Raw genomic sequence first — 26,536 nt, forward strand, 5'->3', positions numbered from 1 at the left:
CCCCTGCATTTAATAAGAAATGCCTCTTCTCATTTTACAGACTAAACTTCCTCTTTCTATAAGGCCACACCTATTCTAGCTTTTTCTTAAGTGCACAGACTCAGGAAGCTCATTGCCGAGAAAATAAAACTTTGGAATTTTCTCGTTTATACTGGGTGTGTGAGTACAGAAAAGTGGCTGGCGACGTTTCAATGGCTCAAGATCAGTTAAACTGTTCAGAATGTCTGTATCTCCTGAAGACTCCTGTGACTCTAAATTGTGGCCACAGTTTCTGTAAGGTGTGTATTAATGGATTCTCGGACGAGGTTGATGGAAAGCACATCTACAGGTGCTCTCAATGTAGAGATTCTTCCACGACAAGGCCTGTTCTACGCAAGAACAAAAATCTACAAAAAATGGTAGGGAAACTAATGAAGAATGTACTCCAAGCTGGTTCTCCTGCCCAGTCTGATGTTGGAACTGAAGATGTGGACTGTGATTCCTGCACTGGGAAAAAACGCAAAGCCATCAAGTCCTGTCTAATGTGTCAAGCCTCCTTTTGTGAAGCACATCTTAAACCTCATTATCAGTCTCAGGCTTTTAAGCAGCACCAGTTAGTTGAAGCCTGTGCAGATCTCCAAGAAAAGTTCTGTTTTCAACACAACAAACTGATTGAGATCTACTGTCGTACTGACCAAAGCTTCATCTGTTACTTGTGTACGATGGATAAACACAAAGGTCATGATACTGTTGCAGCAAAAGCAGAAAGGACTGAAAAACAGGTAAAAGCTATCTAAAAAATCTTTTCAATTTATATATAGGTATATTTTCCATTTAGGTGATTTCATTTTATGTATTTTGGAATTATTTATGAGTACACTGTATAATTTATAACATCTGGAACATCCATAATATGCCTACGATTCTATTTGTGAGTGGTCTGAACTGAAACAGATTTGAATTGCTCCAGACCCAAAAATCAACAGTGCATTTCCGCAGGTCTTGATCCTTTTGTAGCTTTATGTATCCATGATGCAGCATTAATAAAACTGATACCCAGTGGTTTTGTGGTTGCGTGTGCCGTTTGCAGGACTTCAACAGGACTGTGAGCAGCTACAGTGTGCAACTGGAAATAGATCATGGCAGCTTTTGAGGGATTTTATTATTTAAAAATTTATTATTGGCAAGACAAAAGTTTTGTCGCCTATACAGGAATTGTACAAATTTCCTGCAATTACAAAAATATGTCAGCATATTAAGTAATGGTGCTGCGAGATCCAAATTTAATATCTTGTATGACTTCCATGAGCTTAAAGGACTGCATCCATGTGGTTTGGCAAGGATTCATACAATTTATTGATGAAGTCATCAGGAATGGCAAAGAAAGCAGTCTTGCATGCCTCCCAGAGTTCATCAATATTCTTTGGTTTCGTCTTCCATGCTTCCTCTTTCATCCTACCTCACATATGCTCAATGATGTTCATGTCTGGTGACTGGACTGGCCAATCATGGAGCATCTTGATCTTCTTCGCCTTGAGAAACTTTGATGTGGAGATGGAAGTATGTGCTCCTGCTGCAGAATTTGGCCTCTTTTATGGTTGGGAATATAAGAGGTAGCTAAGATTTTTTGGTATTTTAGACTATTGATGTTGCCTTTCACCCTGCAGATCTCTCGCACACCCCCATACTGGATGTAACCCCAGACCATGATTTTTCTGCCACCAAACTTCTGGGTGAATCTCGGATCCATGCAGGCTTCAGCAGGTCTCCTGCAATATTTGCGGCGACTGTGGTGTAATTCAACAGAAGATTCATCTGAAAAAACAGGCTGTGGGCCTTGGCAAATGCCACACCGATTTTCAATTGTCTTTTGTTTAGTGCTGGTTTCCAGGCACTGATTTGACCATGGAGGCCATTTCGAGACAGAATCTGACAAACTGTTCTGGTTGACACAGGGACTTCAGGTGACCAGGTCTCGTGGAGCTCTGCTGCAGTGGAAAATGGGCTGGTCTTGGATTTTTGAGCCAACAAACGGTCCTCTCGAGCCGTTGTCTTGAGGGGTCTGCCTGACCTGGGCTTGTCAAGAACGTCTCCAGTCTCTTCAAATCTTTTTTATCCTCTGTACTTGACGCTGAGACACAGTGAAGGTGTCTGCCACATCAGCAGTGGATCTGGTCTTCAGCCTCTTGATAATCAAAACTTTAGTCTCAGGGTGAATCTTAGGCATGTTTGCAGAGGTCTAGTTGCATTTGATGTGAAGATCCAGTGTACTGGGGTTTTTTTCATACACACCTGAGACCTAATTGATCCATTATTAGTCAGAGGTGAAGCTCATATGACAAGGCGACAACACTTATGTCTTGCAAAAATTGACTCAATGGGCTTTACCAAGCTGTGAATATTAGAATACTTTTTGACAGTTTCGTTTTGCACTGAAACATTATTACAAAAGCTGTTGGGATTAAAATGAGCCATTTCTTGTAAAAGAAATTTATTTCAGCGGCACTTCAGGTCAATTTGTACACAAGCGACAAGACTTTTGTCAGGGTCTGTACAATAAATAGTAGTATGATAAATAAGGGTATTGGGTCCATATATACAGAGATACAGAGATACTTCTGTACATAAGGTGCAGTAGGTAATAATATATGTATATATAGAAATATACAATAAACTGTGCATAGATGTCGGTGATAACATGATCAAATGACATGATGTAATTATTTAAGTATCAATGTTGTATGGTACAGTATATACAGAATAAATATGGGTGGAATATACAGTAGTGTGATGATAAACAAGTTATGGATTGTGCAAAAATGCATAGTGGATAAGAAGTGCAAAAAAACCCCACAGAAAGTGACAATATTCACTTCAAGTGTATTTTGATATTAGGAATTAAGAAGTATTGGGCAGCAATGTTTTAACTTTGCGACAATGTTGTTTCTGTCACAATCTTTACACAACACCTATACAATCGACGCGATGCTTCGTCTAAAATTACCGACAAAATATATATAAAAAAGATGTTCATGTTAGTAATTTATTTTATTTTAGCTTTCTCTACAGTTATAATGCAGAGACATTGAAATATATTTAATTTGCTCTTAGAATGAGCTAAAGGAGGAGCAGATTAAATCCCAGCAGATGATCCAGGAAAAGCAGAAGAAGGTGCAGGAGATGAAACAGACTGTGGACATGATTAAGGTGAGGAGCAGCATATAATGAATGTTCAGTCAGTATGTAGGCGTAGTCTGAAACAAAACAACATTGCTAATATTTGTGTGTGATTAATGAAAGTCATTTTTAAAGCTGGCAAGATTGTGTGTGTGTGTGTGTGTGTGTGTGTGTGTGTGTGTGTGTGTGTGTGTGTGTGCGCGTGTGTGTGTGTGTGTGTGTGTGTGTGTAATTACGGACAGCTATGTTTTATTAGAAGCAAGGTGACTTAGCAAATGTAAGTCTGTCAGCGTTTTTGCCGATGTAGTCCGCAGTGGCCATGTCTGTAGGATCTGCAGGTTTCTGGGAGCTAAAGCTCTCCATGGATCTAACAAAACACCACCCATAGGGGTCACTATAAGAACCATTCTAATCATGGGTCGCCCTCTAGGTCTTGGATCTGGTCATGGGATTCAGCATTGTTATTCAGGTCTGTAACCGTCCCATTCAACTAGGTTCTCAAGCGGTCCTGGTGGAGGCACGGTCTTGTGGTTGATCACTGATATGTTCACTTCTTCAGTCAGCTTGGATATTTGTGTGGCTGTGATCATGAATTGGTTCTTTCCCAGAGCTGTTCAGTAGAGTTTAACTTCCAGGGGAACATAAATGTTTAAAGCTTCAGCTTTAAAATGATCTTTAAATGAATCAACATTGAGTGTTTCTCCCAACAGAAGTGTTCACAAGCAGCAGTAGATGACAGTGAAAAGATCTTTAATGAGATGATCCGCTCCATGGTGAAAAGGCGCTTGGAGGTGACGGTAATGATCAAAGATTGGGAGAAAGCTGAACTGAATCGAGTTGAACAACCTCTGAAGCAACTGGAGCAGGAGATTGCTGATCTTCAGAAAAGAGTCAATGATCTGGAGCAGCTTTCACACACACACGATCACATCCACTTCCTCCAGGTAACACTCACAGTCTGATCAACAGAGGGCGCTGTTCCTCACAAAGTTTCCTCCTAACAGCTAATTACAGCAACAATAAATGTTCCTGATCACGTGTGTCTTTGGTCTGATTCAGTCTGAGATTTATTTGTTTCTCTCCTCCACTTTTCTCCTTCTCTATGATGTGTTTCCTCTCTGTAGATTTTCCCGTCTTTCTGTGTTTCTCCTGGACTTTACGAGTTACCCAGCTTCACTGTCAATCAACATCTCTCATTTGATGGATTGCAGAAATCTCTTACAGATCTGAAACAAGAAGTTGAGAAACTCTGTCAAAAGGATTTCAGCAACTTTCTTCCACAAGGTAAAGAAGCAAACATTAATTTTTTTTTTCATAGAAACAAAGGGAAATTTTATGTTACAGGAACAAAAAAAATTTGCAATAGGTTTAGAAATTAGATATAGATATACATAAAACTACAAAATGTCAATAGAACTAAGAACTAGCAGACCATTGTGTCTCTAGTGACAAGGTTATTTATTATTATTCGTTTTTAGATTAGATTAGATTGGATTCAACTCTATTCCCATTGTGCAAGGTACATCGGTACATGTACAAAACCAACCAAAAGTGCATAAGTGGCCTATTTACAATAAATAGCAGGGTGATAAAGAAGGGTATGAGGTCCATGTATACAGGGGTGAAGATGAATAATGTACAGAAGGTGCAGTAGGTAATAATATACTGTACATAGATGTTGGGAGATAATTTTCTCCTTTAACAAGTGGCATTTAGGATCTTCCTACCTTTCTGGGTGGCGATGCGTTAGAATGCAAATACACTGATCAGGCATAACTTTATGGACACCAATCAGGCATATATAGGAAATATTATTACCTGCCTAAGATTGTGTTGGTCCCCTTTTTGCTGCCAAAACAGTCCTGACCTGTCCTGACTTCTTCAGCAATTTGAACTACAGAAGCTTGTCTGCTTCAACATCCGATATGTTTTCTATGCTCTTCAGTGAATAAAATATGGCTTTATGAGATATGCAAATCAGTGCATTCTCTTTTCTTGTATTCGGGGTTGTAGATAGATATATTTTAATTAGACATAATCCTACGTATCTGATGAACACACGTAGTCTGTTGTCTTAAAGCAACTGCCATAAAGGCTTGATAGGAAACGTCTGTGAACAGCCACTTTCAGGTCTCTCCAGAGATGTTTATTAGGGTTCAAGTCAAGGCTCTGGCTGGACCTGTCAGTGATGCGTGACTCAGAGACAGGGACCCAAATGCAGGATGCCACGAGGGTAATAGAAAGCAGGCTTAAATAAAAAGTAGCAATGGGGCAAAAGCAAAAACAAAGTCCAAAAAAACTGTTCAGGGTCGTAACACCAACAAACAGGGCAATGCAGGCAGAGACTAAACCCCCCCCCCCCCAGCCCTCTCCAGATGGCCCTGATTTGCCCTTGTCTCTATGGAGTAAGAAGAGAGAAGAGTAGAGGGTGGCACCTGGCACGAGCGCTGTGAGTTCTTCCATTGTCATGTGCATTTTGTCTCTGTGTCTCTACAGCTGCAGCAGTTCAGAACAGTTTACCCTCACAACCAAAGAAGAAAGATGATTTTTTGCAATGTAGGTGTAAAACACTCACACACACAATAAGTCAAAAGTGTTCAGGGCAGTAACCACAGGAAAAAAGCTTTACATTAGGTAACAAAAGTGTCTCAGGTATCCTTAAATACAGGGTGGCGAGGGAAAAACAGCAAGATGGCCGCCCGACCCTAAAAAAAAGTGTGCGCTGTGAAACCGGAAGACCCTGACAGTACCCCCCCTCTACGGCCCTCTTTTGCCCTTGTCTCTGGGAAGTAAGGACCTCGGACCTCCATAGAGGGCGCCGCTCCGCCTCGGACCTGACCTGGACCAAGCTTGGCCGAAGAGACAGGCTGGGGGGTGTGCTTGGCAGGGCAGAAAGGCAGAGCCATGATCTCGGCAGGTCAGGAGAGCAGGGAGATACCCTCAGCCAGGCAGCAGGGCTGAGGTTGGGAAGCCACCCCAGCAAGGCACAAGGGCCAGAGGGAAAGCAAAATGTCATCAATGAATCAGAATTTGTCAAACTTGCTTTTACTTGCTCTGCTTCTAACACGTCAATATTGAGGACAAAATATATTGCTTCTTTACTTTTGAGAGACTTTGCACCTTTAAGATATACTAATAATACAAAATCATCTTAGGTTTATGTTACCAATGTACCTAATGAGTTGCAAAATTGTTCCTCAGCTGCCTCGTTTTACTAACACTCTCTTTTCCATACATTTTGTTGTCAGGTACCAACTTTTTTGAGACATGTTGCAGCCATCATGTTAAAAATTAGTTTATAATTTTCTTAAAATGGTAAATTTTTTCAACATCTGATATGTTTTCTATGTTTTGTGAATAAAAGACATAGACATAATCCTACATGTTTGATGAACACACTGTCTTAAAGCAACTGGCATGAGTGCTGTGAGTTCTTTTATTGTCATGTGCATTTTGACTCTGTGTCTCCACAGCTGCAACAATTCAGAAGAGTTTACCCCCACAACCAAAGAGGAGAAATGATTTTCTGCAATGTAGGTGTAAAACACTCACACACACACACACACACACACACACACACACACACACACACACACACACACACACACACACACACACACACACACAAAGTTAAATTAACTGAGCACTAGCAGACCGTAGTGTCTCTAGTGGCAAGGTTATTTTTTTATATCAAATTTTTTTAATTAGATTAGATTTAAATTCATTGTCATTGTGCATGGTAGATGTAGACCACTTTAAAACATTCACAGAGTCGTTCTTAATCCACTCCTGTGTGGTCTTGGCTGTGTGTTTAGGGTCATTTTTATGTAGCAAGGTAAAACTTCGGATGTCTTCCGTTTTAATATATAATAAACTAAAGTCTAAACTAATGACTTGTACTCTATCTATCTATCTATCTATCTATCTATCTATCTATCTATCTATCTATCTATCTATCTATCTATCTATCTATCTATCTATCTATCTATCTATCTATCTATCTATCTATCTAATTTAAATTTAAATTGTATTTGTCACATACACATTCATATAGAGTATGTTTTTGACTGTCCGACTTGTAAACGTGGAAGAAATACAATATAGGACAAAAATAATTGTTTAGCGACGACGCAAATACAGTCGCTTAACTCCTTATGCTTGCCCATTTTTCCTGCTTCTAACACGTCAATTTTGAAGACAAAATGTTCACCTCACTACCTTTCTAATATATCCTACACACAAACAGATCCTGTGATTTAGAGATAATCAGTGTTATAAAGTTCACCAGGCAATGGTCATGATGTTATGCCTGGTGAGTGTATAAATTCTTCTGTATCATCGCTTACAACTCTCTGTTGGTGTAGCTTATTCTCCAGGTGGATTTTCAATAATGGATAAATGTTTTGGGTGGAGTGTTTTTTTCTGGTGTGTGTTTAAAGCGCGTATTCTCCACCACTGTAGTGACTTGCAGTAAAAGGGGCAAAACACAGGGCACTGGACTCGATTGTTTACCATTACAGATGGCTGTTATTATTGCAGTGCTGCCTGTGGGCCCAAAGATCACAGGCATTTGATATTGATTTTCAGCCTTGTCACTTGCACACACAGATTTCCCCAGAACCTTTTGATATTATATACTATAGATCAGTGGTCCCCAACCTTTTTTGCGCCATGGATCGGATTAATGTCAGACAATATTTTCACGGACCGGTTTAATGTCGGGCAATTTTTTCACAGACCGGCATTAAAGGTGTGGCGGATAAATACAACAAAATAAAATGATATTTTCTAAATATAATAATAATAATCCTAAATCCACTGTGTTGTTTTTTTGTTCATTTTGTTTGCTTGTTTGTATTCAGCGGTAATGTATTATGTGTTAGCGGCCAGAGTAGCACCTTTAAGAAGGTGGTGGATGGAGGTAAGACACATGACAGAGGCATCATGACCTGCATCAAGAGTGAGTCATAGACAGATAAAAATCCGGTAATTAAAAAAAATAAAACATCGTTCAGAATCAGATAATAAATAAAACAAAAATAATGTAAGTTATGAATACTTTCTGTGCGGCCCCGTCTTCACAATATGATTTATTCTCACATTGTTTCACAATTTGAAAAGGCAGTTCTTTTACAGACTGGTGAAGCTCTGCTCATCTTTACTTCTGAGAGACGTTGCATCTCTAAGATACCTAATCATCTTAGTGATATGTTACCAAAGAACCTAATGATGTGCAAAATATTCCTCCAGCTGTTACATTTTACTAACACTCACTTTTCCAGACATTTTGTTGTCAGGTCTCAAAAAAAGTTGGGAAAGTTGGGACAATCGGATTTTTCCATTAGGGGGCGCCACAGTGGATCATCCGTCTCCATACCCATGTGTTTTTTTTTTTACATCTGCCTTTTTTACACCAACTATCTGCATGTCTTCCTTCTCCACATCCATAAACTTCCTCCTTGGTCTTCCTCTTTTCCTCCTTCCTGGTGGCTCCATCCTCAGCATTCTTCTACTGATATACCCCATGTCCCTCCTCTGCAAACCAATCTCAATTTCACCACCCTCACATTGTCTCCAAAACGTCCTATATGCACTGTCTCTAATAATAATAAAAAAAATTAATTAAATTTAAATGTAAGATATTTTATAAAAAATTTTAAGTGACTTGATATTTTCCTTAAACTGGTAAATTTTTAACATCTGATATGTTTTCTATGCTCTTCTGTGAATAAAATATAGCTTTATGAGATATGCAAATCAGTGCATTCTCTTTTCTAGAATTCAGGGTTGTAGATAGATATATTTTTATCCTACTATTAACATAATCCTACATGTTTGATGAACACACTGTCTTAAAGCAACTGCCATGAGCGCTGTGAGTTCTTCAATTGTCATGCGCATTTTGTCTCTGTGTCTCTACAGCTGCAACAGTTCAGAAGAGTTTACCCTCACACACACACACACACACGCACACACACACACACCGTGATTAGTATCTAACCTGTGGACATTTTATTGTTTTAGATTTCTGTAATCTGACTCTGGATCCCAACACGGCACATCATCAACTCATTCTGTCTGAGAACAACACAGTGGTGAAGCGCATCATCACAGAAGAAGAATACTCTGATCATCCAGAGAGGTTTGACTACTGGTCTCAGGTGTTGTGTAAAGAGAGTGTGTGTGGACGCTGTTACTGGGAGGTGGAGTGGAGCGGTGATGTGGCCATATCAGTCTCATATAAAGATATCAGCAGAAAAGGAGAAGGTGATGAGAGTTTGTTTGGATACAACACTCAGTCTTGGAGTCTGGTGTGTTTTTTCTCTTCTGTTTGTTTTTGTCACAACAGCATTACCACTGAGCTCCGAGGTCCAGCGTCCTCCAGAATAGGAGTGTATGTGGATCACAGTGCAGGAACTCTGTCCTTCTACAGCGTCTCTGATACGATGAGGCTCCTCCACAGAGTCCACACCAAATTCACTCAGCCTCTATACGCTGGATTTTGTATTGGTTCTTATGACTCAACTGTGAATTTATTTTAAAATAAAATGTTCTAATAGCAGTGCAGAACTGTGCTGTTCTCTTAGTCTGCTGCTCTTCTATGAGCATGAACAAAATTTAATATCCAACAACAATATATTTAAGTGATTATCTGATTCAGAAAAATAGCTAGAAATCTACAGGGCCTGTAAAAAGTGTGGAAACACTGAGTCTTTTTTGGGTTTTGAGGCACATGCATGCTTCTTTATATTCTATGCAATATATTTAGTAAAAAACAAAAACACTTAAGAATCACACAACACTCAAGAGTCCAAACAGGACATTTTTGTCTCTATCAGAAGAACTTGTGTAAAACAGAAAAAATGTCACGGATATATACCAGGCGTTAGAAACCGGGATTAAACCACAATGTATTTATTGATAAACCTTATAAAGGGGAAAAGTAATGGGGAACAGGTGTAGGTGATTAGAGCAGGGAGAGGCTGAGTAAGAGTTAGAGCCTTTAAGGGAGGCATTGCTTGGTGGTTCCCTGACATTAACCCCCCCCCCCCCCCAAGGGGCGGCTCCTGACGCCCCAAAGCCACCTTCGCCAGGTGGGCCAGGGCACTCCGAGGAGGGTCTCCCCACCGGTCGAGGGTGGGTGGAGGGGTCTTGGACAAGGGGCCTGATGGCGCCCTCGTCGCGGCCAGGCATTGCTGCGACATCCCCATCGCTGCCCGGAGGCGGTGTGATGCCCTTGACGTGGACAGCCAGCTGTGCGACGCCCCTTGTCGGTGCCCGGGGGTGGAACATTAGCCTTGGCGGGGCTCAGGAGCGAAACAACGTCTTTGTCGGGGCTCTGGGGTGGAGCGGCATCCACAGAAAAAAAAACACAGGTGAAGCAATACGCCCAGTGGATCTCCAGAACTGAGCGGCACCCCCAGCGAAGACCAACGGCTGGACGATGCCCCCAGTGGGGCTTGGAGACTGGGGATTAGGTAGACTGCCAAAACAGACAGACTGGAACCCGGGCTCCTGGTAAAAAGCTGGATAGCCAGGCTCTGGCACCCCCTGACGTCGGCGGTCTGGTTCAGGGCCTTCCCAAACCAGTGGGGGCTGTAGTAGTGGTCAGCCGTTGCCACCCCAAACACCCCAGCGAAGTGCCTGGTGAAAAGGTAGTATGCACAAAGGATGTCTTTCCCAGGATAGAGCCTTCCCAGACAGTAGCGAGATTAGGAACACGATCTTTGAGCGTTTGGTGGAGAATCTGGCAGGGTTCCACTGCCATGTAGAGGCTGAGGCTTCGCAGAAAGCCGCTGCACTTGGCCACTTTGCCGGAGTAGGCAGCCGGATATGCCATCGGGTTATATGAGGGCGCTCGGGTGAGCCGGTGCAAATGCCTCCCAGAGCGCAGCGACGAGTAACCGCAGGTTGGTAATCCATAGAGGTAAGTTATGTTTTGGGTCGGATCTTCTGTCATGGATATAGACCAGGCATCAGAAACCGGGAGTAAACCACAATGTCTTTTTTGATGCTAAACCTACAAAAGCAAACTTATCGTGAGTGCTTCATCCGAAGCGGACCCCGGAGCATGGAAGTATGGGAAACACGAGTGGTAGGAAGTCTGGTAGATCTATCATGGCAACGAATAGATCAGACAGTGAGTGGGGTAGAATCGGGACCTTATAAAGGGAAAAGGTAATGGGGAACAGGTGTAGGTGATTTAAGGAAATCTTCATACTGTTACATTACCGAGTTTGTTGCATAGAAACAAAAGGAACATGCACACGTCTTTCAAAAACCACAAAAGACTTGGTGTTTCCACACTTTTGACAAATTGTGTAATCTCTCAGTCTTTAAACTGTATTTAATCTTAAACAGCATTTTCATTATAAAAGGATGATCTTTATACAGACTTTTGATTGAACAATTATTCTTCTCTATTATATCTTAGAGATTTCTATGAATATGCCAGACAAAACCTTTTTTATTTACTTACCATTTAGTTTTTGTTTTTGTTTTTATTGAAACATGCGTGTATTAGCCTTTTATTTTATCTTGTAAAAGGACTCATTCACACATGTATAATAACTAATAAATTGTAAATAGAGTTATGAGAATTAAGTGTGCAGTCCCAGTGTGTGAAACAGAAAAGTGCAAATATGTATTAAATGTAACAGAGTCAGTTGGCAGATGTTATTTGCAGTGAGACTTAATGAGACTTAAACTACTAGAGTTAATGATTCTGATAACCAGAGGGAAAACTCTATTCTTCAGCCTGTTGGTTCTGGAATGAATAATCTGGTAGCGCCTGCCTGACGGCAGTTTGTTGAACAGGCTGTGTGCTGTGAACGAGATCAGCTGTGATTTATTGAGCATTTCTCAGACACCGTGTGTGTGGCTGGGAGTTTATTTTTATGAATGAGGTCTGGATGAAGTAATCTTAAATTGAAGACCACTATGCGCATCTTCTCTCCAGCGTCTACCTCCCCTCTCCAGGCTCGTCTCAACCTGCTCCCTACTCTCACCACAAATCACAATATCATCCACAAACATCATAGTCCATGGAGTCTTCTGTCTGGCCTCGTCCAGCAACCTGTCCATCACCACTGCAAACAGGAAAAGGCTCAAGCTGATTCTTGATGCAGGTCCACCTCCACCTAATATTTTATAAATAAATTACATTTTATAAAATTGAATTAAATTGAATTAAATAGAATTGAATTGGTTTTCTAAAACCTTTCCCTGGTTGTTTTTTTTTTAATGATAGTTCAGGATGTTCATCCTTATCAAACCATGTACTGATCCCTTATAGCCTATAGTTGGGTGTGGAGAGATCCTGTAAGGGATCAAGCCCATCAGGAGCGAAATTGTAACTAGATAAAGATGATCTTTCAGAAGAACCGTCGACAAACCAGGGAGTTCATCATGGGCAATGCTGACTTTGGCCACCACAGGAAAGCACAGGAGGTTTCCCAAATAAACAAGAGCAAAATACAGGTCAAAGAAAATAAAAGATGGAAGGATAAAAGAAGAAAGGAAAAACTTTGAAAAGATATCCTTAGCTTTTGTTGTGTGCACCTCAGTGATTGGGTAACATCCGTTGGAGTTATTTCAATAATGTTCACCCCTGCATTTACTAAGAAATGCCTCTTCTCATTTTACAGACTAAACTTCCTCTTTCTATAAGGCCACACCTATTCTAGCTTTTTCTTCAGTGCACAGACTCAGGAAGCTCATTGCAGAGAAAATAAAACTTTGGAAATCTCTTGTTTATACTGGGTGTGTGAGTACAGAAAAGTGGCTGGCGACGTTTCAATGGATCAAGATCAGTTAAACTGTTCAGAATGTCTGTATCTCCTGATGACTCCTGTGACTCTAAATTGTGGCCACAGTTTCTGTAAGGTGTGTATTAATGAATGCTCGTATGAGGATGATGGAAAGCACATCTACAGGTGCCCTCGGTGTAGAGATTCTTCCACCCCAAGGCCTGTTCTACGCAAGAACAAAAATTTATACAACATTGTAGGGAAACTTATGAAGAATGTACTCCAAGCTGGTTCTCCTGCCCAGTCTGATGTTGGAACTGAAGATGTAGACTGTGATTCCTGCACTGGGTAAAAACGCAAAGCCATCAAGTCCTGTCTAATGTGTCAAGCCTCCTTTTGTGAAGCACATCTTAAACCTCATTATCAGTCTTAGGCTTTTAAGCAGCACCAGTTAGTTGAAGCCTGTGCAGATCTCCAAGAAAGGTTTTGTTTTCAACACAACAAACTGATTGAGATCTACTGTCGTACTGACCAAAGCTTCATCTGTTACTTGTGTACGATGGATAAACACAAAGGTCATGATACTGTTGCAGCAAAAGCAGAAAGGACTGAAAAACAGGTAAAAGCTATCTAAAAAATCTTTTCAATTTATATATAGGTATATTTTCCATTTAGGTGATTCATTTTATGTATTTTGGAATTATTTATGAGTACACTGTATAATTTATAACATCTGGAACATCCATAATATGCCTACGATTCTATTGGTGAGTGGTCTGAACTGAAACAGATTTGAATTGCTCCAGACCCAAAAATCAACAGTGCATTTCCGCAGGTCTTGATCCTTTTGCAACTTTATGTATCCATGATGCAGCATTAATAAAGCTAAAACCCAGTGGTTTTGTGTTTGCGTGTGCCGTTTGCAGGACTTCAACAGGACTGTGAGCAGCTACAGTGTGCAACTGGAAATAGATCATGGCAGCTTCTGAGGGATTTTATTATTTAGTTGTCTGTGACTTTTGTAGTAAAGAATGATGTGAGGAAGTAGCTGTGATCCTTGTGAGAGGGAAAGTAACTGAGAGAGAATGTCTTTGAAAGGTAATCTGTTTTGTTTTGAGTTTTTTTGGATTGCATTGCTTGCATTTGCGTTGGTTGATTTACAGCCCTGTTATGCGGAAACTTCACTTGTGGGGAGAGAGATTGATATTGAGACCAAATTTAACAGAAAATCTAATTAGATTAGATTAGATTAGATTCAACTTTATTGTCAATGTGCAAGGTAGATGTACAGAGTTCTTTCTTGCCATAATCGCCACCGGCTCACTCATCAGGGACAAACTTACTTATAAAGAACATATTCACTTTTAATCACCACATTATCTGTGTAAAGCTGCTTTGAGACAATGTTTATTGTTAAAAGCGCAATACAAATAAAAATGAATTGAAATTGATAACATGCTCAAATGACATGATGTAATTATGTAAGTATCAATGTTGTATGATACAGTATAGACAGAATAAATATGGGTGGAATATACAGTAATGTGGTGATAACCAAGTTATGGATTGTGCAAAAATGCATGGTGGATAAGCAGTGCAAAAAAAACCCCACAGAACGTGACAATGCAGTAGTGCATATTGATATTAAGAAGTATTGGGCAGCAATGTTTTTACTTTGCGACAATGTTGTTTCTGCCACAATTTTTACACAACACAAATCAACGACGGTCCCCTGGTGGTCTAGTGGTTAGGATGCGGCGCTCTCACCGCTGCGGCCCGGGTTCGATTCCCGGTCAGGGAACCAACCCCAGCCATTAGGGTTGCACAAGCCTTAATGCCGGTCCCAAGCCCGGGTAAATGGGGAGGGTTGTGTTAGGAAGGGCATCCAGCGTAAAAACATGTGCCAAATCAAACATGAGGATGGTCCGCTGTGGCGACCCCTAATGGGAGAAGCCGAAAGAAAGTTACTTATATAATCAATGACAAAATATATAAAAAAAGATGTGCATGTTAGGAATTTATTTCATTTCAGCTTTCTCTACAGTTATAATGCAGAGACATTGAAATATATTTAATTTGCTCTTAAAATGAGCTAAAGGAGGAGCAGATTAAATCCCAGCAGATGATCCAGGAAAAGCAGGAGAAGGTGCAGGAGATGAAACAGACTGTGAAAATGATTAAGGTGAGGAGCAGCATATAATGAATTTTCAGTCAGGTTTAGGTGTAATCTGAAAGAAAACCACATTGCTAATATTTGTATGGGATGAATGAAAGTCATTTTTGGTGTGTCTTTGGTCTAATTCAGTCTGAGATTCATTTGTTTCTCTCCTACACTTTTCTCCTTCTCTATGATGTGTTTCCTCTCTGTAGAGTTTCCTGTTTCTCTGTGTTTCTCCTGGACTTTACGAGTTACCCAGCTTCACTGTCAATCTCTCATTTGATGGATTGCAGAAATCTCTCTCACATCTGAAACAAGAAGTTGAGAAACTCTGTCAGAAGGAATTCAGCAAAATTCTTCCACAAGGTAAAGAAGCAAACATTTATTTTTTTGTCATAGAAACAAAGTGATATGTTACAGGAACAAAAAAAAATAAATAGAAATTAGATATACATATATAAAAAACTACAAAAAGTCTATAGAACTAAAAACTAGCAGACCATTGTGTCTCTAGTGGCAAGGTTATTTATTTTTAGATTAGATTAGGTTGGATTCAACTTTATTCCCATTGTGCAAGGTACCTCGGTACATGTACAAAACCAACCAAAAGTGAATAAGTTGCCTATTTACAATAAATAGCAGGGTGATAAAGAAGGGTGTGAGGTCCATGTATACAGGGGTGAAGATAAATAATGTACAGAAGGTGCAGTAGGTAATAATATATGTACATATATTAATATACAATATACTGTGCATAGATGTTGGAAGATTAGCCATGATTTTTTTCCTGTAACAAGTAATAATTTGCAGCATTTTCCACAGGGATGCTGTAGTAGGCTCTTTGGGTTTCCTCTGCAAGAAGATGTAGATGAAATGGGCCTAATGACCTTTCGGCCAGCCTTTCTGGGTGGCGATGCGTTAGAATGCAAATACACTGATCAGGCATAACATTATTACTACCTGCCTAATATTGTGTTGGTCCCCTTTTTGCTGCCAAAACAGTCCTGACCTGTCCTGACTTCTTTAGCAATTTGAACTACAGTAGCTCGTCTGCTGTGGTCCACACGGACCAGCCTTCGCTCCCAATGTGCATTAATGTGCCTTGGTTGCCACTATTGATAGACACTGACCACTGTACAGCCCACAAGAGTTGCAGTTTCGGAGATGCTCTGACCCAGTCATCTATAAATCACAATTTGTCAAACTCGCTGAAATCTTTATACTTGCCCTGCTTTTAACACGTCAATATTGAGGACAAAATGAACGCTTCTTTACTTCTGAGAGACTTTGCACCTCTAAGATACACTATTTATATGAAATCATCTTAGTGACATTTTAACAATGAAGCGATTGAGTTGCAAAATTGTTTCTCCAGCTGCCTCGTTTTACTAACACTTACTTTTCTAGACATTTTGTTGTCACTTCCAGTGTTGGGCAATGTTACTTTTAAAAGTAATGCGTTACAATATTGAGTTACTCTCCAAAAAAGTAAATAATTACGTTACTTAGTTTATGACAAGTAATGCGTTATATAACTTTTGCGTTACTTTTGCATTACTTGTATATCTTTCAGGCCTTACAGGTGTAACAGGTGTAATATAGATAATTGGCATTAAGAAATCAGTTATATTAGGCTAAACACTTTCCAGTCGCACTGGAAACAGTTTCCTTCTGTACACTGCTTTTCAATCTGCCTTCGCCGTCAGGAATGTAACTATCGTTCGTGTATATAAGGTTAAGGGTGTGGGCTGCACACCGGTGATGTGGAGGGAGAACATACCTTTCTCTGTCATCTCGTAAAACATCGTGCAATTCCGTAAATATCACCTCGTCCTCGTCTACATCATTCTCTGCTTCATCATCAGCTTGAAACATTCTGAACGCTTTTACAAAGTTCACGCTATTATCAGTGACCGTGGCAGTTTATCTTCCCACAAAGAGCAAATGAGCTGTGAATTTGCTCTCTCTCTCTCTCTCTCTCTCTCTCTCTCTCTCTCTCTCTCTCTCTCTCTCTCTCTCTCTCTCTCTCTCTCTCTCTCTCTCCGCGTGATGGCGTCGTACATGTGTCTCCCACGGAGAACTTTTATTCTGAGCAGTCCATAGAGCTGCAGATGTCGGCAAAAAACTTTTCTATATCTCTGTCTCCATTTCCATTTATTCAACATTATACACACACACACACACACACACACACACACACACACACACACACACACACACACACACACACACACATCTGTAGTGCTGTGCTTTGCATGCAGATGTTTTTTTTTTTAAGTGGTATTTTTTGCAGTTGACAAGAGCTTTTCACCAACACATAATCTACACTTAACCATTATTCCTTTTTCCTTTTCCTTGACCTTTTCATAATAATAAGAACACTTCCATCACAGTGATGTAATGCTCTGGTTTTCCATCTCCGCTTCTGACCAGCTTCTGTTCCCGCGGCTCGCACGTCTGAGTGCGCGATTCTACGTGACTACGTTCATTTTAATTCAGTATTGATTTTCTTATGCAAAATAATTTAACTGAAAAAAGTAACTAGCATTACTTTTTTTTAAAGTAACTCTGATATTAATGTGTAAATTTATAAAGTAACTCGCTACTTTACTCGTTACTCCAGAAAAGTCATATTATTACGTAACGCATGTTACTTGTAACGCGTTACCCCCAACACTGGTCACGTCACAACTTTTTTGAGCCATGTTGCAGCCATCATATTAAAAATTACTTTATATTTTCCTTAAAATTATAAATGTTCAACATTTGATATGTTTTCTATGTTCTTCTGTGAATAAATAATGGCTTTATGAGATATACAAATCAGTGCATTCTCTTTTCTGGAATTCTGGGTTGTAGATAGATAGATAAGCAACTGCCATGAGCGCTGTGAGTTCTTCTATTGTCATGTGCATTGTGTCTCTTTGTCTCTACAGCTGCAGCAGTTCAGAAGAGTTTACCCCCACAACCAAAGAATAGAGATGATTTTCTGCAATGTAGGTGTAAAACACACACACACACACACACACACACACACACACACACACACACACACACACACACACACACACACACACACACACACACACACTCTACAAAAGTCAAAAGAACTAAGAACTAGCAGACCATAGTGTCGCTATGGCAAGTTAATATCTTTTTTTAGATTAGAAAGTGCATAAGTGTTCTATTTACAATAAATAGCAGTGTGATAAATAGTGGATCAGCTGTTCAGTGCAGTAACCACAGAAAAAAACTTTACAATAGGTAACAAAAAAGTTTATACTTTATATATATATATATATATATATATATATATATATATATATATATATATATATATATATATATATATATATATATATATATATAAAGTACATTTGGAAAGTATTCAATTGGATTGGAGGTTTTTTGCAATTCTTCAAGGCAATTCCTTTCAAGCTGGACAGGTTTGATAGGGAACGTTGGTGAACAGCCACTTTCAGGTCTTTCCAGAGATGTTCATTAGGGTTCAAGTCAAGGCTCTGCCTTGACCTGTCAGTGACAAGTGACTGTGAGAAAAAGACCCAAATGCAGGATGCCATGAGGGTAATAGAAAGCAGGCTTAAATAAAAAGTAGCAATGGGGCAAAAGCAAAAACAAAGTTCAAGAAAACAGTCTAGGGTCTTAACACAAAGAAACTGGGCAATGCAGGCAGAGACTAAACCAAATCCAAAAACAGTCTAGGAAGACAATCTGGCCAGGAGTAAATGTCTCAAGTATCCTTAAATAGAGGGTGTCATAATAATGGCAAGAATGGCCGCCAACCCTAAAGGGCGCGCCGCGACCCTCGGAAGTGCGCGCTGTGAAACCAGAAGATCCTGACAGTGTTTCGGGTGTGTCCTTGGCTTGCCTATTTAGGACGGGGCAACCCCAACGCTAAGGGCAGAGTAAAAACTAATTCCAGAATCTACCCAAAGTCCAAACTGTTTAAACAGGGAGGCAGAGCAAAAAAGGAACAGGATCAGGATCAGGATTAGGAACAGGAACAGGCAGGATGGCAAGAGTACTCTCAGAGACTTAGTAAGCCGATGAGATAACCTTGCCAGGAGTAAATGTCTTAGTTGTCCTTAAATACAGGGTGGCACGGGAAAAACGGCAACTGACAAAAACAAACATTCTCTAAGGTATTTGTCACATACACATTCATACAGAGTATGAATTTGACTGTACAACTTGTAAACATGGAAGAAATACAATATAAGGTAAAAATAAAAAGAGTAGAGTAACGTTAAAATACTGGGGTTCTTTGGGTCCCACATACCCGTGGCTTTTTACTCTGTGGTGGAACGTGTCTCCGGCTGCAGCCACCTTTTTTTGGTTCTACTTTTGTTCTCTGAAGAAATTTAGCCACAATTTTAGTGGGAGACAGGTCACATCATGCCAAGATTTTCTCCTGTAACACATAATAATTTGCGGCATATTCCACATGGATGCTGCAGTAGGCTCTTTGGATTTCCTCTGCAAGAAAGGTGTAGATGAGATGGGCCTAATGACATTTTGGCCAGCCTTTCTGTGTGGCGATGCGTTTAAATGCAAATACACTGATCAGGCACAACATTATGTCCACCTGCCTAATATTGTGGTTTTCCGATTCAGGAAATCGAGCTGCGTCAACAACGATTTGGGAGCGCTTCCATGTTGTCCACGCTCTGACTCACGTGTGTAATCAGTCCAATGGAAAGCGCAGTGTCACTGGCAGGGTGATGTCATGACCAGGAAGATATAAAAAGCACATGGAGTGAATCCAGCACTAGCTTCTCTTTGTTTAAGAAGCGCTTTGTGTGTGTTTTTCAGAAAAAAAATATAAGAAAGAAAATGAAAGCAAACATCATGAGTAAGCACTTGTTCTGGCTGGTTGTTGCTTACTTGGGAGCGGAGCATGCAAGGTCAGTTCTTGAGGGAGCCGAGTGCGTAGATTGCGCTCGCATGTCTTTGCAAATGCTCCGCTCTCTCCGAGCACTCTTAGGCATTTTTTATATATATATATATATATATATATATATATATATATATATATATATATATATATATATATATATATATATATATATTACACTGATATTCCAATATATTTGGACTGAAAGAGTGTGGATATGGGACTATGCCCCAGGTTGAAGAGACGCTGGATAGCTATCTCCTCCTGGGTGTTGCATCATCCCAATAAACCCCGGCTTTTTTCACCAAGACCCTTCAAACTACCTCGGCAGTGGGGGGGAAGGCTTATGCCTCAGCAGGTCTGTCTGCACACCATGGTGGTGTTGGAGGCCTGTCAAGCTGACCTGCTGCGAGAGATAGACGTGGGGGATATCTCGGGCGGCCAAGAAGTCCGGAAGCTCTGTCGTGCGATGGATTTAGCTCTCAGGTCTACAAAAGAGTCTATGGTGTCTACAGTAAGGCACCTACAGCTCACCCTGACAGTTGCTGACAGATTTCAGGAGGACAAAAAAGCGGTTAGTGGCATTCCAACGCTTCCTCCCACGTCGCTCTCATGGGGCTGCTCAGTAGACGCAGCCCCATATTTAACCTAACACCTCTGGGCACCGAGAGGTTTAGAGAAAAAATCCTGACACAGGACTTTCTGGGGATCCCACTAGAAAGGAGCATTGTGCACCTCATTAAATGGTGCCCGCCCCAACACGGCAACTCCGGCAAGTGCCCTCCTCGATTTTCGCCAGGACTGTAGCGGACTTGAGGGATTTGCGGACTTGGAGGCCCCCTTGAGCTGCACCAGGGCATAGCTCCAGCTCTAGGCATACCAGAGGTAAATCTCGAGAGACTGATTCCAGTAAGAGACTATCTAAAGTCCTAGAAAGAGTTCACCGGGACGAAGTCTGTTTCTTTCTGGGCCCCACGGTGGCCAGGCAGGCCATGGTTTGTGTACCTGGACACATACGTCCACAGAACGGAACTGTGTAGGAAGTTGGAGCAGCTGTTCATCTTTCGAGTAAAGGACTACCTGCAAACAAGCAGACGCTAAGCAGGAGGATTGTGGATGCTATTTCATCCTCTATGAGTCCTCTAGACTCCCTCTGCTTCTTTTTGGGGTCAGAGCTCACTCTAATCAGAGTGTGGCAGCCTCTAAGGCTCTGTTCTCTGGAGTTTTTCTCCAAGACATCTGCAACCCTTTGTGCTGGTCCACCCCACTGACCTTTGTCAGGTTTTATAGCCTTGACCTTAGTGCCACTTCTGGCTCCTCAGTCCTTCGACCTAGCTGTGCCCAAAGCATTGTTGATGCAGCTCCATGTTCCAGATGGAAAATGTTTTCAGGTTACGTATGAAACCATGGTTCCCCAAGGGTACTAGACGCTGTGTCTCCATGACACACTGCCTCCTTGCAGTGCTTTCTTCCCTTTTCCGAAGCTAGCGCTGGTTTCACTCCATGTGCTTTTTATACCTGCCTGGTCTTGATGTCACTCCGCCAGGGATGCCGCGCTTTCCATGATTACCCACATGATTAATGCTTGTCTTTCACTACCCATCTCAAGGCATCCTGAGCTTGAGCCAGCTCCAGTTTTGTCCCACCTCATGAAGATTGTGGACCTTTAAAGAAGTAGATGCCAACCCCGCAAACATCCCAAACCATCTAGAGACGTACCAGCGCCATTTGGATTCCACTTTCTGTAGTGTTAGTATAGTGTGACATTGGACCTCTTTGAGTGTTTAAAGGCTTTGGCATGGAGAAGCTGGGGTTGGATTTATGATGATCTCAAATGTTGAGCTATTTTATGACTTGCTCAGTAGCTCCTGGTTCCATAATCTCAAATGACTGTATAAGACTGTGGAAAGGACATTACTTATAATCTTACATTCCAGTGCTCATGTTAGTTCTCACTCTCCAGTGTTCTGTATTGTTTAAAGAATATAATCACACTCTTGATATCACCTAAATGAGGATGGTTCACATAAATTGACTCTGGTTCCTCTCAATGTTTTTTCTTCATTAAATCTAAGAGAGTTATTCCTTGCCACAGTCGCCCAGGCTGTGCATCAGGGATAAACACACATCATTCACTTTAATTCTTAAATTCTGTAAAGCTGCTTTGAGACAATGTCCATTGTAAAAAGTGCTATAGAAATAAACGTAACTTGATTTTATTTGACTGTTGAATCATACCACCACGGACCAGCTTTCGTTCCCCACGTACATCAATTTGCCTCGGCCGCCCACGTCCCTGTAGCCAGTTTCTCTGTTCCTTTCTTGGACCATTTTTTGTAGATACTGACCACTGCTGACCAGAAAATGTCCACTAGAGCTGCAGTTTTGCAGATGCTCTGACCCAGTCGTCTAGAAATCACAATTTGTCAAACTCGTTCAAATCCTTATGCTTGCCCATTTTTCCTGCTTCTAACACGTCAATTTTGAAGACAAAATGTTCCTTTCTTTCTAATATATCCTACAGACTAACAGATCCCGTAATGAAGAGATAATCAGTGTTATAATGTTCACCAGGCAATGGTCATAATGTTATGCCTGGTGAGTGTATAAATTCTTCTGTATCATAGCTTACGGTCATTTTTGTGAGGAAGTGCTGTGCTTCCTGGGTGGGATTGGGCCACCACTTTTGCAGCTTCAGTAGCTCTTGCGTGGAAGGATAGAGTCTTTTGACCAGGTTCAACTCTCTGTTGGTGTGGGTTATTCTCCAGGAGGTGTTTCAAAAATGGATAAATGTTTTGGGTGGGGTGATTTTTTTTCTGGTGTGTGTTTAAAGCACGTATTCTCCACCACTGTTGTGATTTGCTGTACAAGGGGCTGAACACAGGGCACCTGACTCGATTGTTTACTATTATAGATGGCTGTTATTATTGCAGTGCTGCCTGTGGGCCCGAAGATCACAGGCATTCAATATTGATTTTCAGCCTTGCCACTTGCACACAAAGATTTCTCCAGAACCTTTTGATTATATTATGTACTATAGATAATGAGTGTTCACAATTTGATTTATTCTCAAATTGTTTCACGTGTTCAATGTGAAGCTCTGCCCATCTTACTGCCTATTTTTTCTCCTACCGATATACCCCATGTCCCTCCTCTGCACATGCCCAAACCATCTCAATCGCCTCCCTTACCTTGTCTCCAAAACGTCCTATATGCACTGTCCCTCTAATAATAATAATAAAAATAATAATAATAATAATAAAAAATCTTTTTTTTTTTATAAAATTTTAATTTAAGATTTTTTTTATAAAAAAATAAAAATGACTTGATATTTTCTCTTCAAAATTTCAACATCTGATATGTTTTCCATGCTCTTCTGTGAAAAAAATATGGCTTTATGATATATGCAAATCAGTGCATTCTCTTTTCTAGAATTCGGGGTTATTGATAGATATATTTTAATTAAACATAATCCTACATGTTTGATTAACAACTGTGTTAAAGCAACTGCCATGAGCGCTGTAAGTTCTTCTATTGTCATGTGCATTTTGTCTCTTTGTCTCTACAGCTGCAGCAGTTCAGAAGAGTTTACCCCCACAACCAAAGAATAAAGATGAATTTCTGCAATGTAGGTGTAAAACACACACACACACACACACACACACACACACACACACACACACACACACACACACACACACACACACACCGTGATTAGTATCTAACCTGTGGACATTTTATTGTTATAGATTTCTGTAATCTGACTCTGGATCCCAACACGGCACATCATCAACTCATTCTGTCTGAGAACAACACAGTGGTGAAGCGCATCATCACAGAAGAAGAATACTCTGATCATCCAGAGAGGTTTGACTACTGGTCTCAGGTGTTGTGTAAAGAGAGTGTGTGTGGACGCTGTTACTGGGAGGTGGAGTGGAGCGGTGATGTGGCCATATTAGTCTCATATAAAGATATCAGCAGAAAAGGAGAAGGTGATGAGAGTTTGTTTGGATACAACACTCAGTCTTGGAGTCTGGTGTGTTTTTTCTCTTCTGTTTGTTTTTGTCACAACAGCATTAACACTGAGCTCCAAGGTCCAGCATTCACCAGAATAGGAGTGTATGTGGATCACAGTGCAGGAACTCTGTCCTTCTACAGCGTCTCTGATACGATGAGGCTCCTCCACAGAGTCCACACCAAATTCACTCAGCCTCTATACGCTGGATTTTGTATTGGTTCTTATGACTCAACTGTGAATTTATTTTAAAATAAAATGTTCTAATAGCAGTGCAGAACTGTGCTGTTCTCTTAGTCTGCTGCTCTTCTATGAGCATGAACAAAATTTAATATCCAACAACAATATATTTAAGTGATTATCTGATTCAGAAAAATAGCTAGAAATCTACAGGGCCTGTAAAAAGTGTGGAAACACTGAGTCTTTTTTGGGTTTTGAGGCACATGAATGCTCCTTTATATTCTATGCAACAAACTCAGTAAAAAGCGCAGGCGTCAGAAACCAGGAGGAAACGCTTTCGGCAGGACTCTAGAGCGCGATTATGCCCTCGGCACGAGAACAAGGCGACGGCACCTTCGGAGGGACTCTGGGGTTTGATGGCGCCCTCGTCATGGCCAGGTGGCAGTGCGACGGCCTCGTCAAAGCCCGCCGGCGGTGCGACGCCCTTGATGTAGAGGCTGACACTTTGCAAGAAGCCGCTGCACTCAGCCACTTTGCCGGAGTAGGAAGCCGGAAATGCCATCGGGTTATAGGAGGGCACTAGCATGAGCTGGAGCTGGTGGAAATGCCTCCCTGAGTGCAGCAACGAGTACCTCGAAAGGATCCGTGATTGCCGCGGGTTGGTAATCCATCGAGGTAGGTTATGTTTTGGGTCGGATCTTCTGTCATGGATATAGACCAGGCTTCAGAAACCAGGAGTAAACCACAATGTCTTTATTGAGGCTAAACCTACAAAAGCAAACTTATCGTGAGTGCTTCAACCGAAGCGAAGCCAGGAGCATGGAAGTACGGGGAACACGAGTGGTAGGACGTCTGGTAGATCTATCATGGCAACGAGAAGATCAGACAGTAAGCGAGGTGGAATCGGGACCTTATGAAGGGTAAAGGAAATGTTGAACAGGTGTAGGTGATTAGAGCAGGGAGAGGCTGAGTAAGAGTTAGAGCCTTGGAGGGAGACGTGGCTGGTGGTTGCCTGACAGAAAAGGAAAAAAGATGTGATCAGACTCCCTCACCTCCACACTCATTCGTGGAGGTGGTAGTTTAATGGTTTGGGGATGTTTTGGAGCAGTGAAGGTTCCAGAAAAAGTGTCTGGATGCTGAGAGTGTGTAAAGCTGTTCTTCATGCTAAGGGAGGATTTTTCAATGAAAATAAAGTGGAGCATCTGGACATTTATAGATTTGTTTGGTCAAAGGAAATCTTCATACAGTTACATTACCGAGTTTGTTGCATAGAAACAAAAGGAACATGCAAATGTCTCTCAAAAACCATAAAAGACTTGGTGTTTCCACACTTTTGACAAGTTGTGTAATCTCTCATTCTTTAAACTGTATTTAATCTTAAACAGCATAGACTTCATAGACTTTATACAGACCTTTGATTGAACAATTATTTTTTTTTATCTCAGAGATTTTTATCAATGTGCCAGAGGAGACCTTTCTTATTTACTTACCATTTATTTTCTGATTTTGTTTTTATTGAAACATGCGTGTATTAGCCTTTTATTTTAGCTTGTCAAAGGACTCATTCCCACATGTATAATAACTAATAAATTGTCTTACTTTCTAAATACAAATGCCCAATATACAATCAGTTGACAGTACTAAGGATATAAGATACAAGATATTCAAACAGTATCATTCTAATGATTAAGAGCTTCTTGTATTGTACATATATGCTTTTATACGTCTGTGCTTGTATGAAGTGTCTGATAATTGGCTGACCAGATAGAAATGGCACAGTGTATTTTATGGCATGATGGACCCCCAGGAGTCTCCCTCTTCAAGGTACTGCAGTTATTTGGGTTACTAAGAATGAGTTGATTGGAAAACAAAATGTTCTGGTTCCGTCCTCACAAGTTCCAGTCTTCGCTCCTCACGTGCATCAATGAGCCTCGGCCGTCCACGACCCTGTCTTCGGTTCAGCACTGTTCCTTTCTTGGAGCACTTTTAATAGATACTGACCACTGCAGACCAGGAACATCCCACAAGAGCTGCAGTTTTGGAGATGCTCTGACCCAGACGTCTAGACGTAACAATTTGTCAAAATCATTCAAATCCTTATGCCTATTTTTCCTGCTTTTAACATCAACTTTGAGGACAAATTGATTAAGTCAATTTAATTAATTTTATTTGTATTGCGCTTTTAACAATGAACATTGTCTCAAAGCAGCTTTACACAGATAATGTGGTGATTAAAAGTGAATATGTTCTTTATAAGTGTAAGTTTGTCCCTGATGAGCGAGCCGGTGGCGACTGTGTTGAAGAAAAAAACTCTCCGAGATGCATAAGGAAGAAACCGTGAGAGGTGAGTCCAGGTGAGATCA

At 40.8% G+C, this 26,536-nt stretch overlaps 1 protein-coding gene across 4 annotated transcripts; it reads left to right on the forward strand.

The window, feature by feature from the left end:
• The first annotated feature begins 120 nt into the window (after positions 1–120).
• Positions 121–24,251, forward strand: LOC310729582 (tripartite motif-containing protein 16-like). Of its 4 annotated transcripts, XM_083547959.1 has the most exons (9): positions 121–761; positions 3,091–3,186; positions 3,867–4,100; positions 4,281–4,440; positions 5,653–5,712; positions 6,630–6,689; positions 18,000–18,059; positions 23,547–23,606; positions 23,728–24,251. In XM_083547959.1, exons 1-9 carry the CDS (start codon positions 192–194, stop codon positions 24,243–24,245), a joined length of 1,818 nt encoding a protein of 605 aa, XP_083404085.1. In that variant the 5' UTR covers positions 121–191; the 3' UTR covers positions 24,246–24,251. The 4 variants fall into 4 exon arrangements, with proteins under 4 accessions (XP_083404085.1, XP_083404086.1, XP_083404087.1 ...); XM_083547960.1 differs by lacking the exons at positions 6,630–6,689; positions 18,000–18,059; XM_083547961.1 differs by lacking the exons at positions 4,281–4,440; positions 5,653–5,712; positions 6,630–6,689 and adding an exon at positions 15,276–15,429.
• The last annotated feature ends 2,285 nt before the right edge of the window (positions 24,252–26,536 follow it).

This window comes from Silurus aristotelis (assembly GCF_946808225.1).
Source record: "Silurus aristotelis genome assembly, chromosome: 8".
Classification (NCBI taxonomy): domain Eukaryota; kingdom Metazoa; phylum Chordata; class Actinopteri; order Siluriformes; family Siluridae; genus Silurus; species Silurus aristotelis.